Here is a 26,602-nt window from a genome sequence, read left to right on the forward strand (position 1 = left end):
AAACAACAGTAATCGTTAGTTGGAGGCCTCATCTGAGTGAAAACGATCTTTAATTCTGTTTTATTTTATTAATTCTGTTTTATTTATTTTATTCAGCAGAGATCAGTCATTTCAAATGATTAAAGAGACATTATGCTGCTAATATGACTCTTAAAATCCAATCAATTAATAGGATTCTACAGTATAAAGTTTAATAATATAATATAAACTCAGATTTAGAGAAAGTACAGTTAACACAATCTTCTTTATGGGATTCAATTTCAGTCAATCAGCGATCAATGTTACAAACTCCTCTGTGATTGGCTGAGGCTGTAAAGGTGCGTTTGAACCTGGTGACGGGACCTCCCGGTGGTGGTGTTTGTTCGGTGAAGGTGAACTTTAAAGGGAACAGTTTCACCTTCCTGATGATCAGATTATAATAAAGTTATGATGTGAACAAGGAGGCGCTCGGTTTGCTCCTCTGTACAGCCCGGTGAGTGGCGCATGCGCAGCTGAAGCTTTCCTTCCCAGCTGGAGATTAGTTCTATGACGTGAGCACAAACTAACAGACAGTGACTTCCGGTTTAACTAGTTCGACTTCAAAATAATAGCTCTAGAGTTTAATGCAGCAACAATGTTACACACTATTATTATTATTATATTATTGTTATTGTACCGTTCTGAGTATTAATGGACTTAATTTGTTATATTTACATTTTTAGAACATACAATTAATATGAAAACTGAAGTCTGTCTTTTATAATTGGTTTTATTGGTTTTCAGTTGTATAGATAAGTTCAATGCAAATAACATTTTTGTGTTTTAAAAATAAAAGCGAAAAGGACAAAAAAATCAATGAATAATGGACAGAGGATTAAAAATAAATTAAAACATGCAAAAACATTTTTTTTTTAAAGTGATAAAGGGGTGTGTGTGCAAAGTTTATTAAGAATTCAATATGATATACTTGATGAGGTGTGTCCAAAAATGTGATGATTAGTCTTTTTATTTTTAGTATGTGTTTATTCTATTATACAAACAAAAGAGAGAGAAAAGGCCAAAAAGTGAATAACTAATTGAGGGTTTAACAAAACAAATAAATAACAATAAAAATAAATAATATGTCCCAATATATGAAGATAAGAGTCTTTTTATTATTTTTGAGAGTATGACAATGATACATTCATTGGTTTCATGTTTTGTGAGGAAGAAATCGTTGAAATTTATTGTTCCATTTCCTTCATAAATACAAAGAAATTAGACTTTTTTGTTGTAAATTTGCATTTGTGAATGTGGAATTTGGCAAGAATTAATATTAGATTAATAAGGAAAAATGCATCTGTCTTTGTTACTGTAGTCATAGCAACCAAATAAAGAAAATGTTGTCCAAGTATTAAACTGTTAACATCTTTCCACAGCTCATATGTAAATTTACAGGACCAAAATAAGTGAGAGCAAGTTTCAGGATGTAATTTACATCTAATGTCTCTCTTTAAGTTTTATAATAAATGTTTCACAGGATCAAATCTATTGATCAATTTAAATGACACCTCTTTTACTTTTTTTACTTTTTAACTTTTTTTTTTTTAAATCACATTTGCTCCAACTTACCTACTTCAGCTTTAAAGTCTCTTGTTTGAATCACTTCAGGACAGTTAAAGGTAGGCAGTATTGATCAATATGAGGTGTAGTATTGATCAATTGTACAACAGATGTATAATCAAACTTCATCCTGTCAGATATGACACAAACTGAAGTACACTCCCAGTAAAGTTTGTCACTATCAAACACACACAAGACCTCTGACCCAGTGAGGAAACGCAGTCCCGCTACACCTTCTTGGGTACGTTGGTGATGATGGGTTTGGGGCGCGTCTTAAAGATCAGCTTCCGTTTGATGAGGGCAGTCACAGAGTTAGAAGTGGAGGTGGGTCCTTAAAGGACCACACTTTCTTCAATCAGTCATTATCACAAATAAATGAGATCTTTGATCTCAATGTGACTAACCTGGTTAAATAAAGGAAAATAAATAAATACAAATTGTTAAAAGAAGAATTATAAAAATAATTTACGAATTAAATATGAATCCATCAACAAATAGTTTAATTTAATTATTATTACTTTTCTTTTTCACTAGTAAACTATTTTGATAATTCTTCTTTTTTATTGCCCATTAAAATGTCAAATAATGATTTATTTTTTAATTTAGTCCAATTTGTAAACACATCTATTAAGAGGAGAAGTAAGAAAAGGGTAGGGAAATATAAGTTTTACTTCTACCTACTCCTTTTCGGACACTATTGCTCTTGTTTTGTTTGTTATTATTTTGTATCTGTTTCTTATTTATTTTTATGTTCAAATAAAGTCTTTCACTCATTCATTCATTCATTCACTACTATTAATATTTTACTAAGATATTAATTATGTCAATTTCAAACGTTTACATGACAATTCTAAAAGTTGAATTTTCATGAGTCTTATTTTGAAATGCGTCGCCGGAAGCAGCGAGTGTTTCCGGTAACTTAGAGATTCCAGTCGAGTTTACGAGGAGAGAAATATCTGGACACGGAGAGGACGGACTTTACTGGAACAGAGGAGAATGCTGGGGTTTTAATTCACTGAGTTATCAACCGGAACATCTTAAATCCGAGCGTTAGTTAAACCCGAACTAAACCCGAGTTAAACCCGGGTTAACCCGAGCTAACCGGCCACATTACCCGCCTCTGGCCGCGGTGTGACAGCAGGAATGGCTCGGCCGAGGAAGAAAAGCTCTCCGGGCTGTTTAGTATGAGGCTCTGCGGGGAGACACGGCGGGAAGACAACAAGAACTACAACAATAAAAACTACAATAATACCAACAATAACAAGAAGAAGAAGAAACACAGGAGGAGGACAGACTGTGAGAGAGCTGCCCGGTGACATTCAGCAGAAGAAGAAGAAGAAGAAGAAGATGAAGATGATGGGAGGAAGAAGAGTGGAGCTGCTGGAGGTCTGCTGCCTGCTGCTGCTGACAGGATACTCACACTGCAGAGGTGAGACAGGGGGGACAGGGAGAGTCAGGAGGGTGGACAGGGAGAGTCAGGAGGGTGGACAGGGAGAGTCAGGAGGGTGGACAGTGAGAGTCAGGAGGGTGGACAGGGAGAGTCAGGAGGGTGGACAGGGAGAGTCAGGAGGGTGGACAGTGAGAGTCAGGAGGGTGGACAGGGAGAGTCAGGAGGGTGGACAGGGAGAGTCAGGAGGGTGGACAGTGAGAGTCAGGAGGGTGGACAGTGAGAGTCAGGAGGGTGGACAGTGGACAGGGAGAGTCAGGAGGGTGGACAGGGAGAGTCAGGAGGGTGGACAGTGAGAGTCAGGAGGGTGGACAGGGAGAGTCAGGAGGGTGGACAGTGAGAGTCAGGAGGGGGAACAGTGAGAGTCAGGAGGGTGGACAGGGAGAGTCAGGAGGGTGGACAGTGAGAGTCAGGAGGGTGGGCAGGGAGAGTCAGGAGGGTGGACAGTGAGAGTCAGGAGGGTGGACAGGGAGAGTCAGGAGGGGGGACAGTGAGAGTGAGGAAGGTGGACAGTGAGAATGAGGAGGGTGGACAGTGAGAGTGGTCCCTTGACCTCTGACCTCCAGATATGTGAATGTAAATGGGTACACAAGATGTCTTTTGGTGATAAATAGAAACAAAATGTATTAAAGTGGTGAAAACACAGCCGTAGTTTACAGATAGAAGAAACTAGTTCTGAAACACACGTTTATGTTAATATCTTTTTACTTTTCTCAGAGACATCATCTTGATCAGATGTTTTCTAAAGGAACAGTGAGTAGCAGGACGTTTCAGTAGAGACATTAAACATGACAGTAGAATAGAAATAATGTAGTTTTACTTTTGTACGTCTCTCTGTAGGACGACGTTTTACTGGCGTCTGGTCGTCACTTTCAGTCCAAAATGGCGGAAGTGTAGCTCTGCTGCTGGGCGCTGATGTTGACATGGAACTTTTGATTTTAGTGTGATGTTTGATTTAACCGCCTCTGATGAGTCACTACATACTGTAACTGAACCGCTGCAGCACCTTTAAATCTACACATGATGTATTAAGAGGTTTAACCTCCAGCAGCATGAACACACGTTTACAGACTTTCTCTGAGGAAGGAAACTTTCTGGGTCAAATTCCACCTCAGATCTTTCTGATCACATGACGGGTATCCAATGAAGTACTCTGTTGGTATAAAGGTACTGGTACCGGTACTAGCATCGTTGTTTCTTAAACGTAATTAGAAGCTCCACCTTTATCAACCACAACATTTACAAATAAAATCAACGGCAGTACTTGTCATGAACAAGCTTATATGTATCATATTTGCATATGAATCAGGGGGGCGGTGCCGGTGTGACAGTCTGACAGCGGCACACCACTTTCAAGCGGCGCCTGCCGTTAGGAAACGGTATATGGCGGAGGAACAGAAGCGGCGCACCACTCCAGCCACCAGCTTATGCCGCTGAACCACAGTGGTGCACCATCGGCCACTATTCGATCTCTTTTCAGCACTACTGGACTCAGTGGTGTTTTCAGTCCAAAATGGCGGCAGCGCTACCGCAGCACCATCTAGAGGCTGTTGTCAAAAGAGCACCAGAGTTTCGTCTCTTTGCTTCTAGACTCTTTGGTCCAGCCTCCAGGGTGAAAGTCCTAGTTGTGACCTCCTCCCATGTACTTTGTGTTTATATACTGGAAAAACAAAGTTAGTAAACTTGTGTTTGTTGGATTATTTCTCTGTTGTATCAATGCTAATGGTCATTGTATTTTACACGTTGGAAAGCCTGTTTATTTACCTTCACAATGATGTCACACTTGTAAGGATCATGCATTTGTGGGATGAGCAGCACAGCTGATTATGTGGGGAGCGCCCGAGAAAAAAACAACTCAAAACAAGAGTCAACACCAACAGGAGAATACACTGTTTACCATTGACGGAGCATTTTGGCAAATTTTTCTTGGGCGCTCCCCACATCATCAGCTGTGCTGCTCATCCCACAAATGCATGATCCTTACAAGTTGGGCATCATTGCGAAGGTTAATAAACAGGCTTTCTAACGATGTAAAATACAATGCCAATTAGCATTGTAACAACAGAGAAATAATCGACCAAATACAAGTTTCCGAACTTTGTTTTTCCAGTTTATTACTACAACTTAGACACTTAGTGGGTGTAAATAGCCAAATAGCTGCCGTGTGACTGTTCTCACCCGGGTGCAAAGAGACACTCCGTAATTATTACAGCATGTCACTAACGTTGTGTTTCTTAGTGGGTGATGAAACGTGTTTATCACCAGTATGGAGGTTAACGTCTCTCCAGACTAGAAGCAGAAGAATGAAGGTGTTGGTAGATATCGATCTGTTGCTTTGTGTCTTCATGGACTGCTGAGTCGCCGGCTTTCCTCTCTGTGGTCGTGTGTGTGTTTTCAGAGTGTGTGTGTGTTTGTGTTTTCAGAGTGTGTGTGTTTTGGCGTTCAGGTTGAGCGTTAAGCAGCTTAGCGTCGTCGGCCGCCGGGCTCACAGCCGAGTCCTTCAGCAGCTCCGACACCGACAGGAAGTAAAACCCTGTTACTCTCCAGTCTGACGGGGAGGGAGTGATGAGGAGCCAACATCCAGACAGGCTCAATGAATCTGAACATTTACAGGAACCTCTCTCTCTCTCTCTCTTCTCTCTCTCTCTGTGTGTCTCCCCCCCCCCCCCTCTCTCTCTCTCTCTGTGTGTGTCTCTCCCTCCCTGTTTCCCTGAATCATGACTCACTCTCTCTGTTTTCTGAACAAATCTGCAGCTCTGAGACACAAAATCTGCTCTCACACTTTAAGCTTCTCCTAGAAAACGTTCTCCGTTAGAGGATCAGTCTGCTCTGATTCTATAGCTCTACTCTACTCTACTCTGATTCTATACTCTACTCTACTCTGATTCTATAGCTCTACTCTACTCTACTCTGATTCTATAGCTCTACTCTACTCTACTCTGATTCTATAGCTCTACTCTACTCTACTCTGATTCTATACTCTACTCTACTCTGATTCTATAGCTCTACTCTACTCTACTCTGATTCTATAGCTCTACTCTACTCTACTCTGATTCTATAGCTCTACTCTACTCTGATTCTATAGCTCTACTTTACTCTACTCTACTCTACTCTACTCTGATTCTATAGCTCTACTTTACTCTACTCTGATTCTATAGCTCTACTCTACTCTACTCTACTCTACTCTACTCTGATTCTATAGCTCTACTCTACTCTACTCTGATTCTATAGCTCTACTTTACTCTACTCTACTCTACTCTACTCTACTCTACTCTGATTCTATAGCTCTACTCTACTCTGATTCTATAGCTCTACTCTACTCTACTCTACTCTGATTCTATAGCTCTACTCTACTCTACTCTACTCTGATTCTATAGCTCTACTCTACTCTGATTCTATAGCTCTACTCTACTCTACTCTACTCTGATTCTATAGCTCTACTCTACTCTACTCTGATTCTATAGCTCTACTCTACTCTACTCTGATTCTATAGCTCTACTCTACTCTACTCTGATTCTATAGCTCTACTCTACTCTGATTCTATAGCTCTACTTTACTCTACTCTGATTCTATAGCTCTACTCTACTCTACTCTACTCTACTCTGATTCTATAGCTCTACTCTACTCTACTCTGATTCTATAGCTCTACTCTACTCTACTCTGATTCTATAGCTCTACTCTACTCTGATTCTATAGCTCTACTTTACTCTACTCTACTCTACTCTGATTCTATAGCTCTACTTTACTCTACTCTGATTCTATAGCTCTACTCTACTCTACTCTACTCTACTCTACTCTGATTCTATAGCTCTACTCTACTCTACTCTGATTCTATAGCTCTACTCTACTCTACTCTGATTCTATAGCTCTACTTTACTCTACTCTACTCTACTCTACTCTACTCTGATTCTATAGCTCTACTCTACTCTACTCTGATTCTATAGCTCTACTTTACTCTACTCTACTCTACTCTACTCTGATTCTATAGCTCTACTTTACTCTACTCTGATTCTATAGCTATACTTTACTCTACTCTGATTCTATAGCTATACTCTACTCTACTCTGATTCTACAGCTCTACTCTACTCTACTCTGATTCTATAGCTCTACTCTACTCTACTCTACTCTGATTCTATAGCTCTACTTTACTCTACTCTGATTCTATAGCTCTACTCTACTCTACTCTGATCTGATTCTATAGCTCTACTTTACTCTACTCTGATTCTATAGCTCTACTCTACTCTACTCTACTCTGATTCTATAGCTCTACTCTACTCTGATTCTATAGCTCTACTCTACTCTACTCTACTCTGATTCTATAGCTCTACTCTACTCTACTCTGATTCTATAGCTCTACTCTACTCTACTCTGATTCTATAGCTCTACTCTACTCTACTCTGATTCTATAGCTCTACTCTACTCTGATTCTATAGCTCTACTTTACTCTACTCTGATTCTATAGCTCTACTCTACTCTACTCTACTCTACTCTGATTCTATAGCTCTACTCTACTCTACTCTGATTCTATAGCTCTACTCTACTCTACTCTGATTCTATAGCTCTACTCTACTCTGATTCTATAGCTCTACTTTACTCTACTCTACTCTACTCTGATTCTATAGCTCTACTTTACTCTACTCTGATTCTATAGCTCTACTCTACTCTACTCTACTCTACTCTACTCTGATTCTATAGCTCTACTCTACTCTACTCTGATTCTATAGCTCTACTCTACTCTACTCTGATTCTATAGCTCTACTTTACTCTACTCTACTCTACTCTACTCTACTCTACTCTGATTCTATAGCTCTACTCTACTCTACTCTGATTCTATAGCTCTACTTTACTCTACTCTACTCTACTCTACTCTGATTCTATAGCTCTACTTTACTCTACTCTGATTCTATAGCTATACTTTACTCTACTCTGATTCTATAGCTATACTCTACTCTACTCTGATTCTACAGCTCTACTCTACTCTACTCTGATTCTATAGCTCTACTCTACTCTACTCTACTCTGATTCTATAGCTCTACTTTACTCTACTCTGATTCTATAGCTCTACTCTACTCTACTCTGATCTGATTCTATAGCTCTACTTTACTCTACTCTACTCTACTCTGATTCTATAGCTCTACTCTACTCTACTCTACTCTGCTCTGATTCTATAGCTCTACTCTACTCTACTCTGCTCTGATTCTATAGCTCTACTCTACTGTTCTCTGATTCTATAGCTCTACTCTACTCTACTCTACTCTGCTCTGATTCTATAGCTCTACTCTACTCTACTCTGCTCTGATTCTATAGCTCTACTCTACTGTTCTCTTATTCTATAGCTCTACTCTACTCTACTCTACTCTTATTCTATAGCTCTACTTTACTCTACTTTACTCTACTCTACTCTACTCTACTCTACTCTACTCTACTCTTATTCTATAGCTCTACTCTACTCTACTCTACTCTGATTCTATAGCTCTACTTTACTCTACTCTGATTCTATAGCTCTACTCTACTCTACTCTGATCTGATTCTATAGCTCTACTTTACTCTACTCTACTCTACTCTGATTCTATAGCTCTACTCTACTCTACTCTACTCTGCTCTGATTCTATAGCTCTACTCTACTCTACTCTGCTCTGATTCTATAGCTCTACTCTACTGTTCTCTGATTCTATAGCTCTACTCTACTCTACTCTGCTCTGATTCTATAGCTCTACTCTACTCTACTCTGCTCTGATTCTATAGCTCTACTCTACTGTTCTCTTATTCTATAGCTCTACTCTACTCTACTCTACTCTTATTCTATAGCTCTACTTTACTCTACTTTACTCTACTCTACTCTACTCTACTCTACTCTACTCTACTCTTATTCTATAGCTCTACTCTACTCTGATTCTATAGCTCTACTCTACTCTACTCTTATTCTATAGCTCTACTTTACTCTACTCTACTCTACTCTACTCTGATTCTATAGCTCTACTCTACTCTACTCTACTCTACTCTACTCTGATTCTATAGCTCTACTCTACTCTACTCTGATTCTATAGCTCTACTTTACTCTACTCTACTCTACTCTACTCTGATTCTATAGCTCTACTTTACTCTACTCTGATTCTATAGCTATACTTTACTCTACTCTGATTCTATAGCTATACTCTACTCTACTCTGATTCTACAGCTCTACTCTACTCTACTCTGATTCTATAGCTCTACTCTACTCTACTCTACTCTGATTCTATAGCTCTACTTTACTCTACTCTGATTCTATAGCTCTACTCTACTCTACTCTGATCTGATTCTATAGCTCTACTTTACTCTACTCTACTCTACTCTGATTCTATAGCTCTACTCTACTCTACTCTACTCTGCTCTGATTCTATAGCTCTACTCTACTCTACTCTGCTCTGATTCTATAGCTCTACTCTACTGTTCTCTGATTCTATAGCTCTACTCTACTCTACTCTACTCTGCTCTGATTCTATAGCTCTACTCTACTCTACTCTGCTCTGATTCTATAGCTCTACTCTACTGTTCTCTTATTCTATAGCTCTACTCTACTCTACTCTACTCTTATTCTATAGCTCTACTTTACTCTACTTTACTCTACTCTACTCTACTCTACTCTACTCTACTCTACTCTTATTCTATAGCTCTACTCTACTCTACTCTACTCTGATTCTATAGCTCTACTTTACTCTACTCTGATTCTATAGCTCTACTCTACTCTACTCTGATCTGATTCTATAGCTCTACTTTACTCTACTCTACTCTACTCTGATTCTATAGCTCTACTCTACTCTACTCTACTCTGCTCTGATTCTATAGCTCTACTCTACTCTACTCTGCTCTGATTCTATAGCTCTACTCTACTGTTCTCTGATTCTATAGCTCTACTCTACTCTACTCTACTCTGCTCTGATTCTATAGCTCTACTCTACTGTTCTCTTATTCTATAGCTCTACTCTACTCTACTCTACTCTTATTCTATAGCTCTACTTTACTCTACTTTACTCTACTCTACTCTACTCTACTCTACTCTACTCTACTCTTATTCTATAGCTCTACTCTACTCTGATTCTATAGCTCTACTCTACTCTACTCTTATTCTATAGCTCTACTCTACTCTGATTCTATAGCTCTACTCTACTCTACTCTTATTCTATAGCTCTACTTTACTCTACTCTACTCTACTCTACTCTGATTCTATAGCTCTACTTTACTCTACTCTACTCTACTCTACTCTGATTCTATAGCTCTACTCTACTCTACTCTTATTCTATAGCTCTACTTTACTCTACTCTACTCTACTCTACTCTGATTCTATAGCTCTACTTTACTCTACTCTACTCTACTCTACTCTGATTCTATAGCTCTACTTTACTCTACTCTACTCTACTCTACTCTGATTCTATAGCTCTACTATGATGAACATATCATTCTAATAACCTTTCCTCTCCTCTGGACAGTAAGAGGAGACACAGCCTCGATGATGATGATGATGATGATGATGATGATGATGATGATGATGATGATGATGAGGAGTCAGTTTTTACAGTCTGACGTCTTTGAACTGAAAGCAGCTTCAGATAAAATTAGATTTTATTATTTTTATTATTATAAAGCAGTTCTGTCTTTTTATTTCTCCGTCTGTTCGTTCAGAGTTCCGGTTTGACAGATTGTTATTCAGTCAGAACATCAAAGATCTGCTGGGAAGTTTTCAGCCTGTTGATGGTGAATCTGACTGGTTTCCTGATGTTAACCACGCTGGGTCTCGTGGTTTCAGGTGTTGGTTTCAGGTGTGTTCTGATTGGCTGATGGTCTCGGTGGTTTCCGGTGTTGGTTTCAGGTGTGTTCTGATTGGCTGGTGGTCTCATTAAAGACGTCAGCGGTTGGTTTCAGGTGTGTTCTGATTGGCTGGTGGTCTCATTAAAGACGTCAGCGGTTGGTTTCAGGTGTGTTCTGATTGGCTGGTGGTCTCATTAAAGACGTCAGCAGTTGGTTTCAGGTGTGTTCTGATTGACTGGGTGTCTTGTTGTGTGGTTCAGTGGGTGTGATGGTGAAGGTCAGGTCATGTTTCTGTGGTTCAGAACAAATGAAATCACTGATCTGTGGTCAGGATCCACATCCAGAGCTGTCATCAACCTCACTGAGAGGTTTCCATCAGAAAAGACTGTTGAACTTTCCGTTGAACCTTTCTTTAAGTTCACTTCAGGGTTTCTGTCCATCGTCTTTGAGACTAATTAATGAAATAAATTCTATTTACTCTTAAAATTCCTCCAACTTTTTCTAGATTTTCTTTAATGTTTCTGTAAACTTTCTTAAAGACGTATCTAGATGTTCTCCTCAGTTCTTTTAAAGTACTTTGAGAGTTCTTTTGATGGTTTTGTTGAGATCGGAGGTGTGAAGCGTCAGGATGACCTGAAGTGACCTCTGGAGGAGAACTGAGAGGAAAAATAGGAAGAAGCCGTCGGAGAGAGGATGTGATTCAGCGGGTGGAGGCTGAAGTTGTCAGAAACGGAGACAAAATCCAACGTTACATGTAGAAACAGTTTGTGGTTTTCAGGGGAATTATTCAGTATGCAGGAACTATTTCTCTGTAAACAACCAGTTAATCCAGACGGGATCTGAACGAGACAGAATGTGTTGAACTCTCCCTTTAAACAGCTTGATGTTACTGATTTCTACACATATACAGAAATATATTTATTAATATAAAGAGCCAACATTCACACAAAAACACACAGATACACAACCACAAAGGGTTCATTCATCCCCTGAGACGAGACGAACCAACAGCAGCTAAACCGGCAGCGGTGATGTGAACACAAAGACTTTATATAACAGAGAGAAGAAGAGAGAGAGGCCGTCTGCCTTGTTACTCCTCAGGTTATATTATTACATGATTGTTAATCCACTAAATCAGACTCAACATCTGCAGTACATGTTTCTATCCTCCTGTTTTTATGCATTTCTGTGACTTTCTTTTGGACATTTTTCTGACATATTTCAGACTTTTTTTTCAGGTCTGCCTTATTACTCCTCAGGCTAAAAATAAACTGATGTTGTTAATCCACTAAATCAGACTCAACATCTGCAGTACGTGTGTTTCCAGCCACTTGTTTTTTATGCAAATATGATATATGTTTTTTCTGACATTTTTCAGATTTTTTTCAGACATTTTTCGGTCATTTTTCAGTCATTTTTCAGATATTTTTTGACATATATCTGACATTTTCGGACATATTTCGGACATTTCTTTAGACTTTTTTCAGTCATAATTTTGAAATTTTTCGGATATATTCCCGACATATTTCAGGCATTTTTCTGCCTTTTTTCATATCATATTTAGATCATTTTTTTGATATTTTCGGAAAGTTTTTGGACATTCCTTGGACTTTTCTTTGGACATTTTTCTGACTTTTTTTCTGACATATTTCAGACTTTTTTCTGACATGACATTTTTCTGAATTTTTTCAGATCTATTTGGATATATTTCTGACTTTTTCAGGTCTGCCTTATTATGTGTGTTTTATTGTTGTTAATCTGCTAAATCGGACTCAACATCAGAAGTACGTGTGTGTTTCCATCCACTTGTTTTATGCAAATATAATAAACTTTTTTTCCTGATATTTTTCAAACATATTTCGAATATTTATCCGACATTTTTCGGACATATTTCTGACTTTTTTCAGGTCTGCCTTATTACTCCTCAGGTTTTATTTTTACATGATAAAAATAAACTGATGTTGTTAATCCACTAAATCAGACTCAACATCTGCAGTATGTGTTTCCATCCTCCTGTTTTTATGTAAATATAATAAACTTCTTACAGCCTGAGCTGTTTGTTATCTGAGCTACATGTTAGTGGTTATTACCAGAGCTACAGTAGCTCACCTGCTGCAGCTCTCCTGCTGCCTCCACAGCCACAGACGTCCCACTGAAAGGTGTTTATTAATGAGTCAATCATATGTAATTGTGTCCTCATGTCTTCGGCTCAGCTTCTGGTAGCAGAGAAAAGGTTTAGAAGGTTTTAAATGTTAGTTTAGAGGATGTAGACGACAATGAAAGAGTTAATGAGAGAGCAGCAGAGATAATGAGAGAGCAGCACTAAATGTGGACCACAGTGAGTGTTGACCTACATCAGACCATCAGACCATCAGACCATCAGACCCGTCCTCTGATCCCGGCTCTGGCTCTCTGTCAGCGGGGGGGGGGGTGTCTGGCGTCCTGTAGGGACAATGAGTTTGTGTGTCTACCTGCACACGCTGACCTCACCTGAAGTGAACCAACCTGAGCGTACCTCTGTGTTGCTGTGTGTTGCGTTGGGCGTGTTGCAGCAGGTATCACCTTTACCTGCAGCAGCAACACAAAGAGAAATCTGATCCAGGAGCAGACCTGCAGTCATGTGTGGGTGTGTGTTGGTGTGTGTAGTCGTGTGTGGGTGTGTGTTGGTGTGTGTTGGTGTGTGTAGTCGTGTGTAGTCGTGTGTTGGTGTGTGTTGGTGTGTGTAGTCGTGTGTGGGTGTGTGTTGGTGTGTGTTGGTGTGTGTTGGTGTGTGTAGTCGTGTGTTGGTGTGTGTTGGTGTGTGTAGTCGTGTGTTGGTGTGTGTAGTCGTGTGTGGGTGTGTGTAGTCGTGTGTGGGAGTGTGTAGTCGTGTGTGGGAGTGTGGAGAGTTTGAGCTCCTCAGAGTACTAAAGACCAGCGGTTGTATTTGTCCTTCGTTAAGGAACACAGATTTTACAGCGGTAACATTCTACCGTTTCCATGGAGACCGTTTGTTGGTAGTGCCAGGCCACCGTGCTAAACGTTGGTTATGTTATTTTCTTGATTTTAGACTAACTGGACCTTGATTGTTGATTTGTATTTTCTGCTAACAAGTTGAACTTCATATGGTACGATAGCTTGAACCCCTGATGTGGGTCCCGTCTATCACCTGCAACACTTTGGATTTAAAGGTCCCATATTGTAAAAAGTGAGATTTTCATGTGTTTTATATTATAAAGCAGGTTTAAGTTCTATATAAATACTGTTAAACTATCAAAACACTCAATATACGGAGAAACACACACAGCACGTATTCAGAAACTGAGCGTTTGAAACAAGCCGTCAGGATTTCTGTCCATTTGTGATGTCACAAATATACAATATTTTGACCATTTCAAAGTTTTAAAAATAAACATTCTAAATGTGTCCCAGTTTATTTCCTGTTGCAGTGTATGTGAATGACATCAGCTGACAGGAAGTAAACATGGACCCAAGCTATTGCCTAGCAACGCAATTTCGTTGAAATGCACTAAAACAGAGCGTTTCAGACAGAGGGTGAATACAGGTATATTATTACATACAGGTTATATATACAGGTTATATACAGGTATATTCAGACAGACAGGATGAGGAAAATAAAGTTTTGTTTGAACATTACATCATGTAAACATGTTCTAATAGAAACGCAAAATACAAGTATGAACCTGAAAATGAGCACGATATGGGACCTTTAAAGTGCGCCGCCATCGCCATCTCATCCTCCTCTTGTTTTGACGGGAACTTCACCGTGGCGTTCAGCAGACGCGTAGTGGTATTACATCGTAATTACATGGTTTGATTAGAAAACACTCTCATATATCGTGTTGGACCTTAAAAAAAATACCTAGTTTCACAGCTCGGTCCGAGTTTCGTGAGCAGGACGCGTCACGCTGGACGCGTCACGCTGGACGCGTCACGCTGGACAGGTCACACTGGACGGGCTCATTTGCATGAAGGACTGTTCCCGCCTTTTCATTTTGAAAGAGCAACGGCCAATGAGGAAACTCCAACACTCGGCGACCGATCGTGTAACTTCACCACTCAGTGACAGACTTTAGCGTTTGTAGGTCCGGTCCTAAAAACAGCTTCATGAAGGTTATTCATGTCTCCTCATGACCAGGAGGTTGAGGTACTTTGAAGTACTTGTACTTTACTTGAGTATTTCTACTTCTACTCCTCCACATCTCAGAGGGAGGTGTTGAACTGTCCATCGCTCTACGTTGAGTCTCAGATGAATCCCCATGTTGACTGTCGGTCTGTTTCCTCCTGCAGACTCTCAGCAGACAGAACACCTCTCCTCCTATCAGCTGACCGTCCCTCGACCAATAGGAGGCCGGCTGAGGCGGGACCTGGACGGGAGACCCCCCAATCAGGTAATCAGCTTCTACGACTACAGTGTTAAACTTTCCTTTTTGTTATGGTTTCTGTGTGACCTCTGACCTTTAGGAAACACACACTCAGCACAGGAACAGCTGAGCAGTCAGATCTACTTCCTGTCTGTGTGACCTCACCTCTCCCTCGCTGTGTCAGCAGCTCGTTATCTCTCTCCTCACTTCTACTGGTCACAAGCTGATAAATACATTCCAACACACAACAGAACACGTATTAGAGGTATTTCAGAAAGTCTGTTGGAGGAGAAATGTTACAGCATCGCTGGTTTATATTTTCTTTATACTGACCTTTTGGAAATTAACTTGAAACGTGTAGCCCGCTGACATAACGTTCGCCTGTTTCACATTTTATTGTGTGTATTTCGTCAGATTATTTGAATTGGCAGGCTAATAATAAGCTAAAGGCTTATGCCACACTAATATAGGGAACGAAACCTGCCTAAATCAAATATGAATAAATAAATAAATGACTCGACAAATAATTAAATATGCCATTAAATGTACAAAAAATAATATTAAAAATAAACAAATAAATAAATACATGGCTCGACAAATAATTAAATATGCCATTAAATGTACCAAAAAATAATATTAAAAATAAACAAATAAATAAATAAATGATGATGAATATGAAAAATAAATGTAGCTATTAATTAATTGATAAAATGTGACATAAATGTATTTCTGTTTCAATTTGCTTCTTTATTTATTTATCTTTGTATTAATTCCCCTATCTACTCTTTTATTTAATTTCCCCTTTTATTTATTTATTAATTTATTTATTTTTATTAACTTTTAAAATGTATTTATTTTTGCATTTTCTTTATTTATTTTAAATGTATTTTTAAATATGCGCTGTGACCCCGTGACACATGTTGAATGACAGCTCCCTCATTTGCATATTGAGGCAGAAATTTAAAAAGAAATGTGTAAACAAAAGAATACAGAAATAAATAAGTTTGGGGAAATAAATAGGGGTGAAATGCAAAGGGAAAATCATGCATAAATAAATACAATTTAATAATGAATAAATACATTTAAAAATAGAAAAAATAATTTAATAAAAATAAATAAATGACTAAATAAAAGATGGAATTAAATGGAAGAGTAGATTAGTGGGGGATTAATACAAAGGAAAATAAATAAAGAAGCAAATTAAAACATATATATGTTCTGTGGTTTTATTCCACAGTAACAGCAGCATGTGTTTCTATCAGGCTGAATGCTCAGTGGGCGGTGCGCAGCTGAAAGTGTCCCCAGTAGAGCCGCAGCTGTAGAAGAATGGTTCCACACCAGACTAATAATAAGAATGAGTAATGATGCAGCTGATAAGGTGGACTGAGCCTCCTCTATACAACACTCCACTATGAGCACAGTTCATGTCCCAGGACCACCTTAAAACACACACACACACACACACACACACACACACACACACACACACACACACACACAGAAACACACTGTGGTGAAATGTGAGCATGCTCGGAGTGAGTGACGCCGTGTGAAAGTATGATGTTAGGGTGTGTGTGTGTGTGTGTGTTCAGCCTGCAGCCATGTTTTTCTCTCTGATGCGTTTTTATTCTCTGAAGGCAACAAATCACATCTTTATTCTGTAACTCCTTATTCATCATTTATTAACAGTTTATAAAGGGCTTATAATGTAATTAGAAGACATCACCCTTTATTATTCATTTATTTATTTCTATTAACTTTTAAATGTATTATATTTATTTTAAATGTATTTTTTAAATTGATTTACTCGTTATTAAATTTTATTTATGTATTTATTTATTTATTTCTGCAGGATTTTCCCTCCTATTTATTTACCCAAACTTATTTATTTTCTGCATTGTTTTCTTTTTACATTTCTTTATGCATTTCTGCCTCATTATGTAAAAATAAATATTTTTTAAAAGTTAATAAAAATAAATTAATTAATAAATAAATAAATAAAAGGGAAAATTAAGCAGAAGCGTAAATAAATAAGGGAATTAATACAAAGGTAAATAAATAAAGAAGCGAATAAAAACAGAAATATCAATTTATGTCGGATTTTATCAATTAATCAATGCCTACATTTATTTCTAATTTTTGGTACATTTATTTATTTATTTATTGAGTAATTTATTTATTTATCGTGTCATTTATTTATTTACTTATAATTCTTTATTTTGTCAGGTTCCGTCCTCCATAGTTCATACTGATTGTGAGTCCTAAACATGATGACGAACATAGAGTTTTATCAGTTGGTTTCTGTACAGTTTGACATGTTGGCTCAGGACCTGGTGATGCTGATATAATAAGTTTACAGTATGATTTACAGCAGTGCTGATCCACCACAGTAACAGCCCTTAGTTGATGATGTCATTGTGTTGGTATCTGTAACGTGTCACCGCCCACAGACACGCTGACACTCAGCCCTCTGCAGGAGAACATCTACTGATGCTGCTATTAAAAACTATCATGAATGTCAACATGTGAAATAAATACTGTTAGTCATTGTGGTCGTTTTTATCTGGACCGCAGCAGGGCGGTGTTCAGCCCTGTAATATATATATATATATAAATATATATATATACTGTATATATATATTTATATATATAGATATATATAGTATAAAGTCTGTCACTGATTGACTGACTGACTGATGAAATGATGAACCATTGGCTGTTGAATCAGCTCCACAGTGTTTCTGCTGGTGACGTCTTCGCCTCAGCGATCAGTCAGCTGATCCACTTCCTCAGTACATACACAGCTGTTGTTGTTGTTGTTGTTGTTGTTGTTGTATTAATGACAATAACAATAATATTATTAATTGTATATCTTCTTGTATAGAAAGTTTTATGATATAAGAAGATAAAGTTACCTTTAAAAACTGAATAATTTGATGAGTTGTAATAACAATAAAAATATACCATGATGGCAGGAAAGATATTAATGTTGTGAAACGTTAAATAATGTCGTTATATATGGAGGACGGAACCTGCCAAAATAAAAAATGAATAAATAAATGACTCGATAAATAAATAAATATGTTATTAAATGTACCAAAAATAATATTAAAAATAAATGTAGACATTAATTAATTGATAAAATGTGACATGAATTGATATTTCTGTTTTAATTTGTTTCTTTGTTTTGTATTATATTAATTCCCTTATTTATTTACTCTTACTCTTTAATTTCCCCTTTTATTTCTTTATGTATTTCTTTTTATTAAATTTAAAATCTATTTTTGTATTTATTTATTTATTTCTGCACGATTTTTGACTCCTTATTTATTTCTGTATTCTTTTTTTTTTTTATAAATTTCTTTGATATTTAATTTGCTTAATTTAAAAGTTAATACAAATGAAGAGTAGATGGATAAATAAATAAAGAAGCAAATTAAAACAGAAATATCAATTTAGGTCACATTTGATCAATTCATTAATGGCTACATTGATTTTTAATATTATTTTTGCTACATTTAATGGCATATTTAATTATTTATTTATCGAGTAATTTATTTATTCATTTATTTTTTATTTTGACAGGTTCTGTCCTCCGTAGTTATAAAGAGAAACAGAGTGAATGTCTGTTGTCATGGTGACCGTTGGGTTAAACCAGCCGTGTCTGTCCTCTGTTGACCTTTGACCCCCGCTGTGTTCAGAGCTCAGAGGAGCTGCTGTTGGCAGCTGGGTGATGTAGTCCACCGCTGACTTCCTGTCCTGATTCACCTCAAACACACACACACACACACACACACACACACCACCTGTCTGTGTGTGTGTGTGTGTGTGTCCACCCCCCGCAGTAATCACATACCTGCTGGTAGCTGCAGCAAACACACACACACACACACACACACACACACACACACACACACAGAGAGGCAGGTATCTGCCAGGTGAGTCAGAGGCTCAGGTGACCTTGGAGTTTAGTTTTCTTTCAGTTTTTTGGACTTTTGCTTTTAGTCTCTCTCTCAGCTTCCTGTTCAAACCTGACAAGAGGCCGCTATCTCAAAATAATCTCACAGGATTCAATTCTGATCTGATCTGAAAATTAAAACAGAAATATACATTTGTCACATTTTATCAATTAATTAATGGCTACATTTATTTTTAATATTATTTTTGCTGCATATAATGACATATTTATTTATTTATTTATAGATTTATTGTTGATTGTGGCAGGTTCCGTCCTCTCTCTGAAGCTTCCTGTTCACACCTGGAGATCACACTCTGACCTCACCTGTACCAGGACAGGACAGATTAGACTAACCTGTCCTCTCTCTGTCTGTCTGTCTTCAGGTGTCTTACATCATCAGTGTGGACGGAAACGATCATGTTGTTCATCTGGAGAGAAATCAGTAAGTTGTGATTTGATGTTATGATACTGCGTCAGTGTACTGTAGTACTGTAGTACTGATGTACTGTAGTACTGCTGTACTGTAGTACTGATGTACTGTAGTACTACTGTACTGCTGTACTGATGTACTGATGTACTTTAGTACTTTAGTACTGCTGTACTGATGTACTGATGTACTTTAGTACTGTAATACTGATGTACTGATGTACTGATGTACTGTAGTACTGGTGCTGTAGTACTGTAGTACTGCTACTGTAGTACTGGTGCTGTAGTACTGTAGTACTGCTACTGTAGTACTACTGTACTGATGTACTGTAGTACTGCTGTACTGATGTACTGTAGTACTACTGTACTGCTGTACTGATGTACTGATGTACTGATGTACTGCTGTACTGATGTACTGATGTACTTTAGTACTTTAGTACTGCTGTACTGATGTACTGTAGTACTGTAATACTACTGTACTGCTGTACTGATGTACTTTAGTACTGTAATACTGATGTACTGATGTACTTTAGTACTGTAGTACTGCTGTACTGTAGTACTGTAGTACTGCTGTACTGATGTACTGATGTACTGTAGTACTACTGTACTGCTGTACTGATGTACTTTAGTACTGTAGTACTGCTGTACTGATGTACTGTAGTACTGTAGTACTGATGTACTGTAGTACTACTGTACTGCTGTACTGATGTACTGTAGTACTGGTGCTGTAGTACTGTAGTACTGCTACTGTAGTACTACTGTACTGTAGTACTGGTGCTGTAGTACTGTAGTACTGCTGTACTGATGTACTGATGTACTGATGTACTGTAGTACTACTGTACTGCTGTACTGATGTACTTTAGTACTGTAGTACTGCTGTACTGATGTACTGTAGTACTGTAGTACTGATGTACTGTAGTACTACTGTACTGCTGTACTGATGTACTGTAGTACTGCTGTACTGATGTACTGATGTACTGTAGTACTGTAGTACTGATGTACTGTAGTACTACTGTACTGCTGTACTGATGTACTTTAGTACTGATGTACTGATGTACTGATGTACTGTAGTACTGTAGTACTGCTGTACTGATGTACTGTAGTACTGCTGTACTGATGTACTGATGTACTGTAGTACTACTGTACTGCTGTACTGATGTACTTTAGTACTGTAATACTGATGTACTGATGTACTGATGTACTGATGTACTGTAGTACTGTAGTACTGATGTACTGTAGTACTACTGTACTGCTGTACTGATGTACTTTAGTACTGATGTACTGATGTACTGTAGTACTGTAGTACTGCTGTACTGATGTACTGTAGTACTGCTGTACTGATGTACTGATGTACTGTAGTACTGTAGTACTGATGTACTGTAGTACTACTGTACTGCTGTACTGATGTACTTTAGTACTGTAATACTGATGTACTTTAGTACTGTAATACTGATGTACTGATGTACTGATGTACTAACTGTATTTACAAGAATTTAGTTTTAAGTAAGTAACAAAATGAATGAGGCAACATGTTTTATGTACTTTAATTAATCTAATCTCAGTGTGCAGTTTGAACTAGGACACTTTATTATCTGATGACATCATATCAGACGCTGCTGATTGGCCAATCAGATCCGTCCGTTGATGATGTCAGCAGCAGAAAATGAACATGTCAGCAGAGAGTCAAACAGCTGCTGATTTCCTTAAATTCAGTTTTAAGTCAGTAAATTAAGTTCTTCCAGAGAACTGAGAGTTTCAATAAAGCAAAACCGCGCTATTGACAAACCAACTTCAGGGGATGGCAATAAAAAGAGACAGTAATGGTGCTGTTGAGCTTCATTATCACCTCAAGAGAAACGTCTTCACCGTGACAGCCCTACTGATGTCCTTCTATCAGCTGTGTGACCGTGTTTCCATCAACATGACTGATACTCCGTCAGCTCCGTCAGCTCCGTCAGCTCGTCTCTCTCTCTCAGTATCTCTCTATAGTCAACAAACTGATAAACTTCAGTCTGAATCAGGAAGCTGAGTGATAAGGTCTGCTGGTGTTCAGCTGAAGGACGACAGTCTGCAGAAACACGATAACTACAGACGACCGGCTGGTTCTAATCTCCGTTTACAGGTTTATACTTTAAACAACAGATATATAGAAACTATAATAACTAAGATATAAAAACAGTATGAGAACACATAACAATAAAAACATCACATAGTTCTCTTTTGCTGACTCCATACAGGTATTTTCTTTTTTTACTTTTCAGAAACATCAACAAATGAGAATTAGCACATAAATAATTTGAATGAACTTTTACTCAGCACACAGACAAAGCCTAACCCTTAACACTCCGACGGCCCGCCAGACCGCTATTCTGTCCTTCAGAGGTTGTTGTGGGTTCAGTTCTCAAGCCAGAGTGAAGAAACTGACATCATATGAAACTATGAAACCTGAAAATGTTAAATAACGCTCCAAACTTACACTAAATGTTGGCAAGGAAAAACTGTCATGGCCGTTTTCAAAGGGGTCCCTTACCTCTGACCTCCAGATGTGTGGATGTGTGAGGGTTTTCGTTGGAAAAAAAGTCTGAAAAAAGTCTGAAAAAAGTCAGAAAAAAGTTTCTTAAAGAAGTCTGAAAAATGTCAGAAGAAATACCAAAAAAATGTCTGAAAATGTCTGAAAAAAGCCCAAAAATGTCAGAAAAAGGTCCAAAAAAATGTCTGTAAATATCAAAAAAAAAAAAAATACCCAAAGAAAGTCCATAAAATGTCCAAAAGAAAGGCAGAAAAAAAGTCAGATCCTGGTATCATCTGAAACTATAAAACCTGATGAATCCATCGGTACCAACCATGTCAGACTAGCTGGTCATGAAGGAGGTTAAATAACGCTCCAAACTAACACTAAATGTTGGAGAGGAAAAACTGTCATGTCCATGTTCAAAGAGGTCCCTTGACCTCTGACCTCCAGATCAGTGAATGTAAATGGGTTCTATGGGTACCCACGAGTCTCCCCTTTACAGACATGCTCACTTTATGATCATCACATGCAGTTTGGGGCAAGTCATAGTCAAGTCAGCACACTGACACACTGACAGCTGTTGTTGCCTGTTGGGCTGCAGTTTGCCATGTTATGATTGGAGCATATTGTTTTATGCTAAATGCAGTACCTGTGAGGGTTTCTGGACAATATCTGTCATTGATTTGTGTTGGAAACCCAACCTGACACCTTCCTGCTGTTGTTGTTGTTGTTGTTGTTGTTGTTGTTGTTGTTGTTGTTGTTGTTGTTGTTTACATGTTGTTAATAAATAAATATGATGTTAGTAGAAACATAAAGAGATAAAACACATGTCGTTGTTGTTGTTGTTGTTGACAGGTTGCTGCTTCCTGCAGACTTCACTGTGTTCTCCTACAGTCCCAATGGATCACTCATCACATCCAGACCACCTGTACAGGTAACACACACACACACACACACACACACACACACACTCTTCTGGACCAGCAGGAAGTGACAGGACCATGTGACCGATTGGAGAGTCAATACTGTATTTCATTTTCAAAGCTGCATCCTCTCAGAGTAGAGCTATGATGTTGGATGTTCCAGTGATTCATGTAAAATCAGATCCCACCGTTCTGATCACAGAAAGACATTCTTAGACTTTATGCATATGGTTGATATTTATTGTTTTTATTATTGCGTCATTTATCTGCTTTTATTGTCTTGTGAAGACAATTCAATACAGATCAATACATTTATTATTATTATTAGTAGTAGTAGTATTATTAAGCTAAGAAAATAATGCCGAACTTGTTATTATAGTTTATATTGTGTTTTAGTAACAAATGAGCTTTTATTTAAATGACCAACACCAACTGTGCGCTTGGTGGATACTGTTGGGTCTCTAAACTATGGTGTAGGGTCATAGACCTGCTCTATATATAAAGCGTCTTGAGATAACTTCTGTTGTGATTTGACACTATACAAAAATAAATTTAATTGAATTGAACTGAGGTGCGGTGAATGAGGCTCGTTGTTTGATTATTACAATAACTGGTTGATTGTTTTAGTGTTTAAAATGTGAGGAAATAGTTAATAGGAGTCCAGGGTGTCGTCTTCACACGTCTGACCGACCAAAGATAACGTTGATTTAATACAGACTCATCCTTCTAACAGAAAGCTTTAACGTGTTTTTAAAGAAACGTCTGAAACTGAAACCTCGACAGCTCAGCGCTCCGTGTGTCTGAGGCCGTTCGGTTTATTGAATTAAGACTTTTCCCAGAAAGAGATGCATGATGGGAAATCCCTCTGAGTCTGTGTGTTTAGTAAGTGCATTGATACTTCCTGTCTGCTGACCTACTGAACTCCTCATCTCTCTCTCTCTCTCTCTCTCTCTCTCTCTCTCTCTCTCTCTCTCTCTCTCTCTCTCTGTCTCTCTCTCTCTCTCTCTCCTCTCTCTCTCTCTCTCTCTCTCTCTCTGTTTCTCTCTCTCTGATATTTGATGAGACATTAATGATTTACAGCCGCTGGACTCTGAGTCTGTAAACTCTATAAACTCTATAAACTCTGCTTCAGTCAGCTGCACGTTCACATCCTCATCACCTTATTGGCATCATATAAATCACATCATTTCATTGTGTTTGGGAATGTAATAAAGTAAAAGAAGTTCTGGGAAGAGGTTAAATATCTGATGGAAGAGGTTTGATCAATACAGTTAATTATGGAGTCTAAACTTTTCTGATCCTAAAGAACAGAACATGAAGAATAAAGAGCTTCAAGGCTCTTTAACAGATAATAACACAATCATTACAACATTTAAATAGACCATGTATTGATAAATGTCTAAAACAGCTGCCTGCATGTATATATAGTGAATTAGTTTGTGTTATTGAGGCCAAAGTTACCTTTAAAACAGCAAAGTCACACAATGAACGGGAGGTTTAATGTTGTAATAGTAAATGTCTAACAGTTTAAATGATGAAGTGATGGCACATGTTGAGTGAGTGACAGACCCGACATTTACATAATGAGGTAGAAATATATAAGAAATGTAAAAAGAAAGTAATACAGAAATAAATAAGTTTGGGGAAATAAATAAGGGGTGAAATGCAAAGAGAAAACTGTGCAGAAATAAATACATAAATAAATAAATACAGACATTTAAAAATAAATATAAAATAAAATAAAAATAAATACAAAATGAATGCAAAAAATACATAAATAAATAAATAAATAAAATACAAAAATAGATAAATGCATAAAAATAAATGCAAAAATAAATAAAAAATGGATGCAAAAATAAATACAAAAATAAACGCATAAATAACATTTTTTAAAATAGATAAATGCATAAAATAAATGCAAAATAAATACAAAATGAATGCAAAAATTAAAAGAAAAAAACAAATAATTCCAGTGGGTGTTACGGTGTCATACACGGTGCCTTTTCCCCTGTAACCTTTAAATCTTTGACATTTTAATCTTCCTGTCGTCTCCTTCCTCCTCTCTTTACCCTCCTTCACCTGTTTCCTTCCGTTTTAACTCCTCCTGCTGTCGGTGCAGTTTTTGTTTGTTACAGTCAGTGTTACTGTTCATATATATAAATGTAACAGTTACAGTCAGTGTTACTGCTGATATATATAACTGTAACAGCAGTGTGAGGGTGATATAGAGTATATAAGTGTAACAGCAGTGTGAAGCTGATGTGTGCCCCCTGCTGGTGTCTCTGAGCTGCTGCAGCCTGTTTAATGTCTCTGTGTTGTTGTGTTACAGGACCACTGTCACTATCAGGGCTTCGTTCAGGACATGGAGGCTTCTTCTGTTGCTATGAGCATCTGCAACGGCCTCAGGTAACACACACACACACACACACACACACACACACACACACACACACACACACACATCCCTCTACTTCTGTCTCTGTGAGGACACTTATTGACATAATGCATTACCTGACCCCTAAACCTAGTTCTAACATGAAGCTGAGAACGTCCTCACTATGAAGGTCTAACACTCAAATTGGTCCTCACAAAGATAGATGTACACACACACACACACACACACACACACACAGTATACACATTATACACATTGTACACACTCCCGTCTCTCTCAAGGACAAAGTTAGTTTCCTATTTATATTCTCCTCACAGATGGCTCAGCGTGTGTGTGTGTGTGTGTGTGTGTGTGTGTGTGTGTGTGTGTGTGTGTGTGTGTGTGTGTGCGTGACCTCCACCCTGCTGTTTCAGTCTGTGTGGCTTCTCAGTAATTAATATGGTGGACGTCACACACACACACACACTTAATTACGGGTTTGACTTTAGTCTCATTGTGCAACACACACACACTCTCATGATGAGTCTCTGTTTAACTCCACTGAAGGTTTTATCTGAACTTTAAAGGACCAGTTCACCCAAACCACCAGAACCAGAATGAGAATCTTTATTCATTGCCAGGTGTATCAGGTCTACAGTAGGAATCTGCTTCGGTTCATTGGTGCAAATAAGCAGTAAAAATAACAATAGAATAAAACGTTAGAATAAAAGAGGAATAAAGTCTACCAACATACAATATAAGATATAAACATAATATAAACATAATATAAACAGAGGCGCACCAGAAAATGATGTCATCACAGCTTTTGCGTCGTTCGCAAAGGCTCTGCAAGTTGTCGCTGCGCTTGATCGTGCACCTCTGAATTTATGTAACTACACATTAACATGGACGCCTTCGAAGGAAGACCGGCCGAGCATTTTGGACTGAAAGTGACGACCAGAGGACAGTAAAACATCTGTCTACAAAGAGACGTACAAAAGTAAAACTACATTATATTCTACCAAGATGGCCTGTGTAGAACAATAAGTGTTTTCAGTCCAAAATGGCGGCTGTTGTAAAAAAAACACCAGAGTTTCTCTTCTTTGCTTAGATGTGTTGCCCTGGCAACAGGTCTGCCTGTACAGACATCTGTACGACTGATCATTGAGAGACCTCAGGGACAGTCACATGACCACAGGGACAATCACATGACCACAGGGACAGTCACATGA

The 26,602-nt window shown here is 38.1% G+C and overlaps 1 protein-coding gene and 1 long non-coding RNA gene across 2 annotated transcripts in view; both read left to right on the forward strand.

The window, feature by feature from the left end:
• The first annotated feature begins 2,505 nt into the window (after positions 1 to 2,505).
• Positions 2,506 to 26,602, forward strand: part of LOC119493390 (disintegrin and metalloproteinase domain-containing protein 9-like) — a 37,752-nt gene continuing 13,655 nt past the window's right edge. The window contains 5 exon segments of the mRNA XM_037778626.1: positions 2,506 to 3,010; positions 15,104 to 15,204; positions 19,519 to 19,577; positions 22,929 to 23,007; positions 25,326 to 25,402. Coding sequence (XP_037634554.1) covers positions 2,929 to 3,010; positions 15,104 to 15,204; positions 19,519 to 19,577; positions 22,929 to 23,007; positions 25,326 to 25,402 — 398 coding nt within the window. The 5' untranslated portion in view covers positions 2,506 to 2,928.
• LOC119493391 lies at positions 10,559 to 12,821 on the forward strand. Its single transcript, XR_005207957.1, has 3 exons — positions 10,559 to 10,824; positions 11,034 to 12,051; positions 12,721 to 12,821. It is a non-coding gene; the product is annotated as an uncharacterized LOC119493391 (long non-coding RNA).

This window comes from Sebastes umbrosus, chromosome 8, assembly GCF_015220745.1.
Source record: "Sebastes umbrosus isolate fSebUmb1 chromosome 8, fSebUmb1.pri, whole genome shotgun sequence".
Lineage (NCBI taxonomy): Eukaryota > Metazoa > Chordata > Actinopteri > Perciformes > Sebastidae > Sebastes > Sebastes umbrosus.